The sequence below is a fragment of the Palaemon carinicauda genome, chromosome 7 (genome assembly GCF_036898095.1).
Source record: "Palaemon carinicauda isolate YSFRI2023 chromosome 7, ASM3689809v2, whole genome shotgun sequence".
NCBI lineage: Eukaryota > Metazoa > Arthropoda > Malacostraca > Decapoda > Palaemonidae > Palaemon > Palaemon carinicauda.
The window spans coordinates 9564238-9579137 of record NC_090731.1 but is presented as its reverse complement, the minus strand read 5'-3'; the positions used below and the strand labels follow the sequence as shown (position 1 = coordinate 9579137).

General features: G+C 36.6%; 1 protein-coding gene across 7 annotated transcripts in view; it reads right to left on the bottom strand.

Moving 5' to 3' along the window:
* Positions 1–14900, bottom strand: part of LOC137643827 (uncharacterized) — a 359559-nt gene that overhangs the window by 49687 nt on the left and 294972 nt on the right. For 6 of the 7 annotated variants that reach the window (XM_068376527.1, XM_068376529.1, XM_068376532.1 and 3 more), the window contains 4 exons: positions 14503–14669; positions 13470–13692; positions 5546–7558; positions 4437–4673 (listed from right to left, as the gene is read on the bottom strand). In XM_068376527.1, the coding sequence (XP_068232628.1) occupies positions 4437–4673; positions 5546–7558; positions 13470–13692; positions 14503–14669 (2640 nt within the window). The remainder of the gene's footprint in view (positions 1–4436; positions 4674–5545; positions 7559–13469; positions 13693–14502; positions 14670–14900) is intronic. The other variant, XM_068376533.1, reaches the window with a different exon arrangement.

Sequence of the window (14900 nt, the reverse complement as noted above, 5' to 3'; positions counted from 1 at the left end):
CTCAATTTACATATCCCTTATCAGTTCTTCCAATATTTCATATTTTTCTACCTTCTACCTATAATTGTACCCCATTTCCTTCTGATAAAACTCACTTTTAATTGAATTCATAGCAATATTCTGATCCCTTACTTTCAAGTAAAGAAATAAATCTTCAACAGGTAAACCTTTAGAGAAAGCATCTCAGCAATTACTGTTTAATAACCATAGAAGTTTCTATATCACATTGTTTGCTACTTTCTTCAACTTACAACACATTGCGAAGGTTTCTATCTAGCTCTTCTAAAAATTTAGTAAGTCAAGTACTTCTTGGGTCTCTCTATCCTTAATTCACAAGTGATTTCCCCTTTTATTTAATGTGGCTTGTCTTCTCACCAACAGTAATTTTACACATAAATTTTCTACCTTATCTAAATTCCCATGCCTTTGATCTTTTCTAATCGTCAAAAATGAAGCTTAAAATTCTTTTCCACAGTTTCTAATTATCATTGGGTACATTTAATAAACTCATTTATATCTTAAATGAGGAATAGTCTCTATATAGTTTAATCACCTCAAAGCTTCACCCCCAGGACCCTATTCTGTCAAATTCACCTCATACTCTCATGTTTTTATCTCCACAATTCTCAGAAAAAAAAAAACTCCCAAGAAAAGACCCACTTTCCTTTTTAAAACATCCGTGCCCCAAATAAGGTTTCAATTAATTCTCAAAATCTCATATTTGCCAATTCATTCTCTTTCACACACTTTGGAAATATTATCCTTATGTGAGATTTCTCTTCATTAGAATTATTCAGCCATTATCATCCATAAAGACTTAAGTCATTAATTTTCTTTAATGAAATTCTCTCTAATTAGGGTTAGTAAGAATCCATCTTGTACGGTACGATACACCTTGATAATCTATAAGTGATTATTTCAAATTTTGTGGCGAGTTAAATATCAATTATTGGTTTTAATGTTTTTTCCAATCCTCTCTTAGATTCAGGCAAACAGACCTATGTTTAGGAGCAATGGGACATTTTTAAAAGCAGAAATAACTTTGTTTGAAAACTTATGAATAGTTTTGTTTTAAACACTATACATTATATCTTAAAACTTTTTGTAGATAAATCCTAGTACATTAATATTATAAGAAAATATCATCTATTCCATCCATCCATATACCAAGGCACTTCCCCCAGTTTTGGGAGGTAGCAGACATCAAAAAAATGAAAAAAGGGACCTTTCCTCTATAAGCTCCCCCCAGCCTGACGAGGGGACTCAACAGAGTTCTGCTCGTACTGCTAGGGTGCCACAGCCCACCCTCCCCCGTTATCCATCACAGATGAAGCTTCATAACACTGAATCCCTTACAGCTGTTACCTCCGCGGTCATCCAAGGCGACCGGAGGAAGCAGCAGGGCCTACCAGAAATTCGTCACAATCGCTCACCATTCATTCTTAATTCTAGCACGCTCTCTTGCCTCTCTCACATCTATCCTCCTATCACCCAGAGCTTTCTTTACTCCATCCATCCACCCAAACCTTGGCCTTCCTCTCATACTTCTCCCATCAACTCTTGCATTCATCACCTTCTTTAGCAGACAGCCATTTTCCATTCTCTCAACATGGCCAAACCACCTCAACAAATTCATATCCACTCTAGCTGCTAACTCATTTCTTACACGTTCTCACCCTCACTACTTCGTTCCTTACCCTATCTACCCGAGAAACACCAGCCATACTCCTCAGACATATCATCTCAAACACATTCAATCTTTCCCACAACTCTGATCCATACATCAAAGTTGGTACAATCACTTTCTCATACAGAACTCTCTTTACATTCATGCCCAACCCTCTATTCTTCACCATTCCCTTCACTACCCCTAACACTTTGCATTCTTCATTCACTCTCTGACGTACATCTGCTTCCACTCCACCATTTGCTGCAATAACAGACCCCGAGTACTTAAACTGGTCCACCTCCTCAAGTAACTCTACAATCAACATGACATTTAACCTAACACCACCTTCACTTCTTGTTCATCTCATAACCTTACTCTTACCCACATCAACACTCAACTTCCTTCTCTTACATACCCTTCCAAATTCTGTCACTAATCGGCCAAGCTTCTCTTCCTAGTCTGCAACCAGTACAGTATCATCCGCAAACAACAACTGATTTACCTCCCATTCATGATCATTCTCGTCTACCAGTTTCAATCCTCGTCCAAGCACTCGAGCAATCACGTCTCTCACCACTCCATCAACATACAAGTTAAACAAACCATGGAGACATCACACATCCCTATCTCAGCCCCACTCTCACCGGAAACCAATCGCTCACTTCATTTCCTATCCTAACAAACGCCTTACTACCTTTGTAGAAACTTTTCACTGCTTGCAACAACCTTCCACCAATTCCATATAACCTCATCTCATTCCACATCACTTCCCTATCAACTCTATCATACGCTTTCTCCAGATCCATAAACGCAACATACACCTCCTTACCTTTTGCTAAATATTTCTCGCATATCTGCCTAACTGTAAAAATCTGATTCATACATCCCCTGCCTCTTCTAAAACCACCCTGTACTTCTAAGATTGCATTCTCTGTTTTATCCTTAATCATATTAATCAGTACTCTACCATACACTTTTCCAACCACACTCAACAAACTAATATCCCTTGAATTGCAAAAGATCTCCCTTACCCTTATATAGTGGTACAATACATGCACAAACCCAATCTACTGGTACCATTGACAACATAAAACACATATCAAACAATCTCACCAACCATTCAAGTACAGTCACACCCCCTTCCTTCAACATCTCAGCTCTTACACCATCCATACCAGGTGCTTTTCCTACTCTCATTTCATCTAGTGCTCTCCTCACTTCTCTCTTGTAATCTCTCTCATTCTTATCTCCCATCACTAGCTCCTCAACACCTGCAACAGCAATTATATCTGCCTCCTTATTATCCTCAACATTCAGCAAACTTTCAAAATATTCCGCCCACCTTTTCCTTGCTTCCTCTCCTTTTAACCTTCCATTTCCATCTTTCACTGTCTCTTCAATTCATGTATTCCATTATTCAAATATTTACTGTATGTATAAATATTACAAGCAATATAAATATCAAGCAAATTGTTGTTTTGAGCTACACTGAGCCAGATGTTTTATTTTATATTTATATTTTGCATACTCAAACTGAATAAACAAATATAAAATAATTCTCTTAATATAGACCTAAATAGACAAACCAGGATTAACTTTCCCACTTTAATGAACATTTGGGTGTATATGAGGATGAAATGTCTGTAGATTGTGTTTCAGAGATTTAAAAAACCATAACAATGCATTATTTGTCTAATCTAATCAGTTTAGGGCATAAGCAAAATATCAAAATTGTACATTACATTTAACATGAAGGCCAAAGCTCTAGAAACATTAGAAGCTCGTCACAGTTACAACATCCATTAGTATTACTCTTTGATTAGGGCAGTAATGATCATTAATGTAGAAGCAAACAGAAAGTAATTGCTAGATGTTACCTACGTCTGAATGGTAACACAAGTGTCACTGTCCATATTTCCAAAAGGTTTCGAAGCTCCAGACAGTTAAGTCTTGATGAAAGTGGCCAGAAACCAGAAAGAGATACATTTGACCAACAATTCTTTCATTCTGTTATTTCAAGTCTCATTTGAGCTAATCAGTATTACAATTCCTTTTAAAAGTAGAGATTTGATTATAAGATTTCAATATTATATCTAAGTTTAGAAAACTTTGGGTATAATGATTCTTATTCTTTACCAAAATCAATATTATTTGCTCAAAAGCAAATTATCTCTAATCAGATTCAAATCAAGGGTTATAACTAGATCATTTCAATGTATCTCTTGAGTTAATTTTGGTTTTGTATGTGCAGCCATAAGATTACTTAAATGAAAATATACAAAACTCTCATTATCCAATATATAAAAATTTCTAAGGTTTTAAAACACGGAAGACTCCTAAATATGCAAAAAGTACGTTTCGTGCTATCAATACGTCTGCTGTTACATTGACAAAGTGATGGAAGCGCTGATTTTATACATAAAGCCCCATATATTGCTGAAACCAAGATATTTTCAGTTTTATTTTTGTGTTTGTGTTGATTATTGCCATGAAGTTAGCTCTCTGTCATGACTTTGTAAACAGCCAGTGAACAGGACTTCCCCTACTGATAACTGGTGTGCCTTTAACATTGCAATGCAATACAATAAGTAATCTATATTCAAACCTTCACTTACTATCTTATCAGTGATACTTAACCTATTTTACTGCCCTAAGGTGCCAATGACCATTCCCTTTAAAAATGATTAAACGAATATTAAACCATAACACCCTCAAATCCTTATTACTTAGAACATTACTCATCATACACTGACACCTATAAACTTACATCCCCATCCTCTCCATGGCTGCTGCCAGCTTTTCTTCTGCCAGGTCTTTCCTCACCATCCTCACCCTTGGCCCCAACTAATCTTTCCTCACGCTGCTTATTCCTAAGCCGTCGGGTTTTTGTTTTTCTCTTGGTTGGATGCTGGACATTTTCATCATCCGTATGACGCTCCGGGTCAGTAGGGCCATCTACATCCGAGTCTCGTTCCGGTCCAAGATAGTCACTAAATCCCGACTCCTGATAAAGGGGGTTTGATGAGAACTCTTTTTAAGCTCATGGCTGTTCTCATCAGCAAAGGGGGCATCGAATGAGTAAATTGTTTGCCAAGCATCCAACGAGTTTTCTGATGGATTACTTACCATTTCCATCCGAAGATTCAGACTTCACTGATACCAAAATTTTGAATACCTGATCATTTTATACAATTCTGTATAAGAAATGATGAGATGTGAAATGCTGCTGCTGGGCTGTATCAAACAATTTCACCAACGATCCCATTTTCTTACTTACAAAGAGGTGCATAGGACATACAAAAGGCCGTGAATACATGATGCTGGAAGTAAATTCATGCAAATAAATGATCAGGTCATGCATTATTGTAAAAAGCAATGGGAAGCTTAACTTGTCTCTGAAAACAGTGGTTTTTTTTTTCTATATCCAGTGTCTGTAGTTAATGTGTGTACGGTAGTGAGTCTTAATGAATTATGGGGTATGAGTCTCCGTCAAGAGTCTCATTTTCTTTCTTTAGGAGACCAGAGGATGGATGAACTATTAGGATTTCATTCTCTTGGACATTTTATCTGCAACTATATCAGAAAACTAATAATCTGAACTACAAAGTTTCCAACTCGCATACAAAAATGCCAAGTCTTCAGTTATTGCTTTAAATCTTTGTACAATGACTTGCAAACTTGCCATTTTTTATGTGGCAAAGTTTGAAACTCTGGAAAGTAGTTGAAAAAACTGAAATAAACTCCAAATCAAGTCAAAAGCAAATGGCACAATTGTGAAAATATGAATTTTACCAAAACTATCTTTCCAGGGAGTATATTCTGACATAAGATTTGCTTATTAGATGTCCATGAGTTATACATGATCACAACTACTACCTTGAAGCCCGAGTCGCCGGTGTCCCTGCCATGAGTCGAGCTGGGCGAAGAGAGCCTAGCTGGGGCTGCATCGTTCACCATCAGGAAGTCTCGTCCGCTGGACTCGAGCATCAGTTCGTGGGTGCGTTCATCCCCTACTGACAAAGGAGGTTTTCCAGGGACATCGCTCTCTGTTGTGTTGGGATCATAATCTTCAAAGGGCCTGCCAGACATACTAACGCGATGGGTCGCTGGTGCATTTTCATCACTACCTGCTTTCGGTTTTGCTTTGTTTTTCTGTCCTTTGCCTTTAGTTCTTAGTTTTCCTTTACTGCCATTGGTTAATGATGACTTTTTGCTGTTGTTACCTTTCTGATTTTGTTTCCCTTGACTTCTTCCCATTCCTGGTTGGGCGGCTGATTTTGGACGGCCCCTTGGTCCTGCACCATCAGAGGATTGCTTACCATTTTCCCCATCTACATTCTCTTCACCACTCTGCTCCATGGCTTCATCTCCACTTCTTTCTTCTTCTGAATATTCCATGTTCTCATCATACTCCTCGTTGTCTTCATCTGCAGAGCCATCATTACCTTCATATTCGGCCTCTACATTCTCATCACCGTCTGCTCCAATTACCATTTCTCCATTTCCACTTATTTCCATTTCTTCGCCCTCACCTCCATCACTAATCACCACAGTGCTTCCCTTTTTAAGCATTTTTGATTTCTTCCCTCTCTTCTTACGTGTTTTTTCGTTATTTTTCGCTGGAGGACTTGGGCCTTCACTTGCTTCTCCATCATCACTTCCATCTTTACTCTTGGAGTTCTTTCGACTTCCCGCTAAGGAACCTTTTTTACTTCCTGCTTTACTGCCAGGTGAAGGATCTTCACCATCTTCATCGTCATCCTCCTGGCTGGATATACCTGCTTCCCTTGATGATTCCCTGATCTTTTTGGCTTTTACAATTTCTCCATCCACTTCTTCACCATCAACCTCTGTCTGGCTGTTTTCACCATCCTTGGATGCCTGTCTACTTTTCTTTGATTTTCTTTTGCTCTTTTCTTTCCCTCCTTCTTTTGGACTGTCTGCATCGAGATCTATAGATGACTGACCACTCTTTTTGGCATTTTCAACTTCTCCATCCACTTCTTCACCATCAACCTCTGTCTGGCTGTTTTCACCATCCTTGGACGCCTGTCTACTTTTCTTTGATTTTCCTTTGCTCTTCTCTTTCCCTCCTTCTTTTGGACTGTCTGCATCGAGATCTATAGATGACTGACCACTCTTTTTGGCATTTTCAACTTCTCCCTCTGGAACATCTTCACCATCAACTTCCGCATTGTGTTCCCCTTCTCCACCATCATCAACTTTCTCATCGAGTTCTTCTTTGCCTTCTACGGTCCCGTTTTGTTCTCCTTCGCCAAGACGTTCAAGAATATCACCATCTTGGGACTGCTTTGGGGGATCTCGAACTGACTTTATAATTTCTTCTTCTACCACCTCTCCATTTTCATTTAGCCTTGTTTCTTCACCTCCCTCCCCTTCTTCCTCCTCCTCCCCCTCCTCCTCAACTTCCTCACCAGCATCACCATCTTTAGAATTTTCATGGCTGCTACCTTTAGATTTTCCTTTTTTAACTTTTTTCTTTGCAGCAACTTCAGCATCTTTCTTTTCCCCATTTTCTTCTTCTTTTTCTCCATTTTCTTCTCCTTTTTCTCCATTTTCTTCTCCCTTTTCTCCATTTTCTCCTCCCTTTTCCCCATTTTCTTTTTTTTCTCCATTTTCCGAGTCCACTTGTTCACCTGAAATCTCCTCATTATCTTTATCGGTTGTATTTTGAGCATCGACGTCAACAGAAGCCTCTGCATTCGTTGCATCCCCATTTTGCTTTTCAGCCTCTTCCTTTTTCATGTCTTCCTCTTTCATGTCTTCCTTTTCCTCCTTTGTCCCATGCTCTTCCGCATTCTTGCGACCCAACTCCGCCTCCTCCTCCTCTAGGACAAGCTTCCTGATGTTGACCTCGGATGTGCCCGTCTAAGATGGCAAGGAGATGAGGTCGCACACGACCAGAAAAGGTCACAAAAGGTCAGGGTATAATGTTAAGACATTTCTGGATTAAGCAGGGAAATGAGTTTGGGGAAATGACATACTACTAATATAGGGGTGGGGAGGGATTTTGTTACTAATAAAAAAGCAGATATAACTATAAAAATTTTTAGCTGTACACACTTATGTTAAATAGATAAGGGTAAGCCTGGTTGGTTATTAAACTATGGTAACAATGAAATGAATCTAAACAGTAGCACAGTTAGAGCTGTAGCTGACTATTATGCACTAGTATTTAAGTCAAGATGCAAACTAATACAAGGATATTGTCCTCATATAATGGTTGAAATGCGATACTCTCTCCACAAGATCAATGTCATATAAAATTATCATAAAAAGAGATTATAGCATCCAGTAAAACATGGGGTTAAGGCAAACGTAAGTGAGTGATGGGAGTTGAACAAAACTAATTTTGATGTGGTTTATGTTCAATCAGGGGAAACCATGGGCAGGTTAACAATCATTCTAAGCCATTAATCTAACATAAGGCACACCTAGTATTGAAGACTTGAAAATATGGACATTGTTTCAATAAAATCTGTTGGATAACAAATGGAACTACTGTTGAGGGAGGGATGAGGGGAAGATCTACAAAACAGAGGAACACAAACCAAAAATAACATTTTAATAATAATCTTTTGTCAACACAGAAACAAGCAATATATGAAAATGCAAATTAAACCTGAAAAATAAGAATGAATATATTTATATATTGCAATTCAAAGAATAATTAAGATTACATGTACTATAAAAAGCCTGTAGTTCATGTTGAGTAATGATGAATATCCTGTGGCATGTAAAAATTATTTCTGTCCAAAGAGAAAACAAAAGTACATGAGCTAAAGAAAAAAATAGCAAAGTCGGACGAGGTCAGCTTCTTGGACAAATGTGAGTAAGTCTCAGTGAACTTCTCGACTTTCAATAAATGTCAGATGTCGAAGTCTCCTGCAGTATGAAATATAGCAGTAAAGCAGCAGTTCTTCATCCTTAATTTTATCATCTTTTGTTAAGCTTTAGGCTGTGCAATACTATTCTCTAGAGAAGATGATGCCAACAGTTTCCTCATGTCAAGAAGACATATCTCAGCACAAATATCTATATCCACAACAGAAAAAACTGTTCCTTTTTACTTCTGTCATTTTGTATTCGGCTGTTCTGGTGCTTGATAAAGAAATGTGTGAAATACCAAAATCAATATTGGTAGCCGAAGTAAAATGAATAGGTTTTGCTTCATGTGGATATGGTATAATGACTTTTTTTTTTCAATAGAATTTTATAAACTGAGTAATGTTCAAACCACTGAAAACGTGATCTTCAGTTCTTGATAGACAAAACTGTGGCATCATGTATCACGATTTTATGGTAAAAGGTAAATCAAATTAGCTTAGGTACCTCGGTAAGGAGACAAATTATGATCATGATTAGAACAAAATTTAACATTTTCTTTCTCAACTGCAACCAAGGCTACGCACTCGCTACTGATCTAAATTCTATGATGCTATTGTCTATGGCGAATGATATTAAACCCAAAAAAATCTTAATCAAGAATGTAAATACCACTTACTTTATATTTGATAAAAATAAATTTTTCCTCGGGCTTAAAATTATAGTAACTTAGCTACTAAAATGCTATCATATGCTAAATTACATTTAAAAATAATTATTTGTAAATTACATTTCCATTAATTTTTTTTTCTTGTTTTTGTTTTAAAAGTATGTTTCATTATATTCGTCCCTGTAGAGTACCAATGAGGTATGTAATAACAAAAATGTAAATGAACGAAATATGAGTCCATAAAACATTGACCTTTTTTGGCACAGCTGGTCTTTTTTGGAGGAAACATTTGGATCCAGATACACAATCTGGAATTCAGTTTCTCGATCAATTCTAAAAATTTTAAACTGCTGGTCTAGATTATCAACCAAGATTCTCAGCTACAGAAATAACCCATAAACATGGAGATACTGGTACTTGCATCCTGCCCTCCATTGATGGAAATGGATTTACACTAACCAACCTATAAAAACTATATTCTATCTGATAAAATACACCAAAAACAATAATGAACCACTACTTAGAAAACAGACTGGTTGTATAGAAAAAAATATTTGAAGGAGGGACATAGTGGATCATCCTTTGTAGCTTAATGATTACCTATTTCAAAAAATGAATGGCCTCTGGGGTTCTGATACCCTCTTAGATATAAGTCACTCAGACTCATCTGGAAGAGCAATACTGTATCACCTTCTAAATACTAGTAATAACTGGATAGTAGAACGAGATAACCAATATTTTTGTGATGACAAATGTTATTCTCTCATTATATTTGTACATTCATGTACATGTAACTCACATGGATGATGTACCAACTGAACAATCTCCCAAATACATGTGATACGAAGTTGTAAATTGATGAAGAAACCCACATCAATCAAAGACTATGCAACAATTACCACTCATGAATACAGTATCTTCTCAGGTTAAGCTTTTTTACCTAGTCCAGCTATGTCTTCATGTGTCTGAGTGCTTTACCAGATAAGGGATTTAAAAGCAGAAAAGCTAAGGCTTTACTCCAGAAATGCTGTGAATATGGAATCCCTGTTCTAGCCTTTCACAGGAAAGTCCTTGGAGACCACAAAGCCCTTTATCCCCAAAAAACATTAGAAACTTAATATCAAACTTGACTTTCGTCTAATCAGGGGTCACTGTCCTCAGTTAAAACTTATGGTTTGGCTAACAATAAGCTAACTTTTTACATTGTTGCTCAAAGACTAGACTCCTTCAGAGGGCCATAAGTTTACCAATCCTAAAACAATATACATTGAGCTCTAAGTGAACAATTAACACAACTGAATCCAATTTCTATGTTACAGCATGTTTTGAAGCCTTAAGTGCCAGGAAGCTGTGTTCGTTTAAACTATTCTTTAATGTTATATAGAAGATCAAACTCATTAGCCTATCTGAAAGTCCTAATAAGAAATACTCTAGAGTCTTTACTCTTTATACTAGAAGTCCATAAGACAAAGAACCTCATGAAAGAGAAAATTTCAACAACAAATATCTCGGTATCTCCAACTGAAGTTACTCTAAGATTATAATCCCGACACCTGGTCCTACGGGCTGCAAGTGTGCAAGAGCCTGTGCCTGGCCATAAGGCCCAGGCAATCTGCAACAACAAAAAAACCCCTTAGGGAAGCTTATTAGAGGTGTTTTGGTAACCTAGTGGATAACTTCACGGATTCAAAATCCGAATGTCTGGTTTTCCTTAATGTTCACCTCATCGAATCTGTGAGCTAGGGATGGGAGTTTTAGGAGGCTACAAGGCTAAAGCCGAGTCACCTACAGCCATTGTCTCACCTTCCCTGGTCCTAGCCTAGGTGGAAACGGGCGTTGACCAAATGCATATATGGGGATTAAAAGATATCATAGAGATACTATTAACAATTGGATCACAACGAAAAGAGAACAACTCTTGTTATTTCCACAAATGGTGTGCAGGATGTATATGTATATAGTAAACCTATTTCTAAGATTTCATGGATTTTTCTTGGAGAGCGTCTCACATATGGACTTGGTTTTAATTTTTACAGGATAAAAATTTGCAAATAACATATCGCCATGATACGCGCCTAGATTTAAATTTCCTCAACTCAGGTCTATAATATTCGTATAGAACTAAATTATTTTCCAGGCTATGGTTCATTTTATGCTAAAATAAGGAATGCAATGAGGATTGTAATGTTCTTATTTTATTCCTTATGATACTAAACAAAATATAAAAAATTGAAAAAATTGAAAAAAAAAAAAACCAGTGAATGCTTGAACGTCTAGATTCAAAATTGAAAAAAAGGTAATTGAAGCAAATACCCAGATCAAATTTTATAATTTATAGCTCAAACGAGGAAAAAAAAAGCGTGCAAGAGAATTCGAAAGGTGATTCACACCACGCTAATATTCATGCATTAATTACCCTTTTGCAGGTTAGTAAAAAAAGAATTTATTTTTTTATGAATCTTATTTAAATATAGAATCTTCCTAAATCCTCTTGTTTTTTATATATGAAACGTATATTAGGAGAAATGTCTCTGATAAATTAGTGGATAAATTATTTTCATTTTTTTTTAAGTATTTCAGTAAAAGAATCGTAAACCAACAAGTGTTTCATCTTTAGTTAAGGATAAATATAAGGTATTTTTGCAATATGTACGTTTCAGTTTTGATTTAATAAGTTAAATTTATAACTTTCGCTTATCTAAACTTATAGCTTTAGTTTATCTAAGGTTGAAATGCAAATAAAATTTAACAGAATCTCTGAGAAGCCAAAATGTTATATGAATGCCTCCCAAATGAAGGCATGTGAATAGGCCTACATATTAATGTTCACTCCGTTAATAGAAATTCTTCTGCATTCAGTTCTTTAATTTATTGCCTACTTAATGATATGTGAGAAAATAAAAGGCAAGTATCAATTTAGGAAGGGATTTAAGAATTATGCCTACTGCTGATAGGAAGAATATTGCTCTTTTGAACAAATGATCTTTTATAGGAACTAAAAATTTTAAATGGAAATATTTGCTCCTTTCCAAATTAAAAAATATAATTTTACCCAATGTTTTAAATGATTTAATCTCATAAATTAAGATTTTTAACAAACATAAATATACTTTACATTTTCTTCCATTTAAACTGCCAATTTAGCATTTCAACACAATAAACTTTGTTAAATTAAAATTCTTAATTACGGTTATCTTAAATATTTGTTTTTAATCAATTTCAATCATGCATATGCTAGTCTATATTTTATAAAGTATGTAAGGATGTATAATGTTAAAATCGCTTCATATTTCTTCCCGCAAAATGTCATCTTTCTTCAACAATGATGTCCTGATGTAAATCATTATTCGCTCAATACTTTGGGTTCTTTGTGTTTAACCGTGATGGCACACGGAGTTAATGGATGGGGAACGTTTTCACTGAACTGGGCTATTTTCCTTGTTGGAGCCATTGGGCTTATAGCATCATGCTAGGGTTGTAGCTTGGCTTATAATAATAATAATAATAATAATAATAACTCCTAACTAGTGTTGTAGCTTTGCTAATAATAATAATAATAATAATAATAACAAAAATAAATAAATAAATAAATAAACTGATTTTGAAGACGAGACTACATTTAGTGCAACTAATACCGTTTCTTTAATCAAATGACTAACTTCATTGCCAAAATCAAGGCAGGAGCTTAATTAAAAGAAATTGATTGCTATGGATAAAAAGCTCGAGCAATTTATTACTTCAATTGCAATATAATGAATATAAAATGTTGTTTAGCATGAAATAATAGGCTTAGCTTGAAGCATTTTAATTATTAGTACAAGGACAATGAGAACAAAGGTTTTAATGGGATCCCAGGTAGGCCTACAAATTGGCTAATGAACTGAATGTAAGTTTATTACCGGTTTAAAAAGTGAAAGATGATATGTCCAACCCTAAATGATTTTTGCTAATTGAATTTGCATATTTTCTAAATAAAAAATACGAGTAAAATAGACATTGGAATAAAATGCGCACACTTATTGATGTTATAGGCCTACAAAGAATGGCCGTTACTTACACAGGCAAAATATACTACACTACATGAATACTTCCAGAATGGAAAATCTCACTGAACTAAACTTTTAAAACTACCCTGGGAAAGAAACATACAAAATATGGCTGTTACTTACAGAGGCAAAATATATTATACTACTTGAATCCAGAAAAAAAAGAAAATCTAATTGAACTGAGCTTCTAAAACTACTCTGGAAAGAAACATCAGAAAAATCAGAATGGCAGACTAACCTGAGCATCCTTCTGTTCGGGTTTGTCAGATTTCTTATCCTGACTATCCTTCGAGTCCTGACGGAGATCCCCGGTATCAGTCTGGGCCTCCATGTTGCTCGGGGAGGCCGTCATCGTCGACCGGTTGGACTTTAGGGCTGAAGAGGCCGAAGAACTCAACATCTCATTCTCGTAGTCGGTTGGCGTGGCTCCTGTGCTTCCGTGTTGGCTGGTTTCGAGAGCTCTGGGAATAAAGAAGCATTTTGAATAAACACTGCTATAAACCCCGGTTTTACACGGTCAAACGGTTCGTCGAACGCGGTTCGACAGACAGGTGTTTGAAGTGATGTTCGAACGTGTGAACGGGGTATTTGGTTGTTGAACACGTTCGTCGAACGGTTCGAATAAAGTCTAATCTCGACTGACTTTTGTGGGCGGGGCTTCATTATCCACAAACTTTATGCATTTGTGCCTGACTCCACCTCTTCGAACTGTTTTACAAGGAGGTTCGACAACGATGTTCGACGAACCGTTCGACCGTGTAAACCACGCTTAAGACGAAAAGAGGAAACAAAGCTTGAGAGAACAGAGACGAGAATGCCGAGGTGAATTATGGGAATATCACTACTTGAAAGATTGGAGAATTATGAAATAAGATGAATGGCAGGCGTAGTAAAGATTACACAGGAGATGAGTGTCACAACTGGGATGGTGTGGGCACGAGTTGAGGATGGCTGATGTGGAGGGAGTGAGGAGGGCTTGGGAAGAATCTGTTAGGGGGAGAAGATCAAGATGGAGGCAGAGCATTAGATGGCGATATAAGGTGAAGGATGATATGGAAAGAAGTTTGGTGGAAGAGGATGCTCGAAAAACATTCCATCAATTACATTTTCATGTCTACAAAAGTTCTTTATTTTGAAATAGGGATTTAGATACCAAATCGTAGAATTTAGCCTATATGTCTATTGTATAACTTGAGTAAATAAATATAGTCATTAAGACTTATTGGGATTCATTAAATATTTATTGCATGAAATATAAGAGGATAGTTTACCTCTGCATCGCCTTCTGCAGAGCGTGTTTATCCGTCAGCTTCGAAGCCGTGACGCCTCCGTGCAGCTGCAGGTACTTGGCGCAGCCTCGATTGCTGCGCGCCACAGCGGCATCCAGCGGCGTGAGCAGCTGACCCCGCGAATTTCGCATGATGGGGTTGACCGCAGCCTGGAATAAAACAAAGCCATAAGTATAGGTAAAACACAACAACTTATACATAAATATATGTATTTATTATGCAATAAATTAAAAGAAGGATAGGCGTGTGATAGAGAGCATTTGGTAAAAAAAAACAATGAGATCATGAAATGTAAAATGCCACTTTCTCTAAAAAGAAAATTATTTAATCAGATGGTCCTACCAATTTTAACTTATGCAGCAGAAACTTAGAGCCTTACT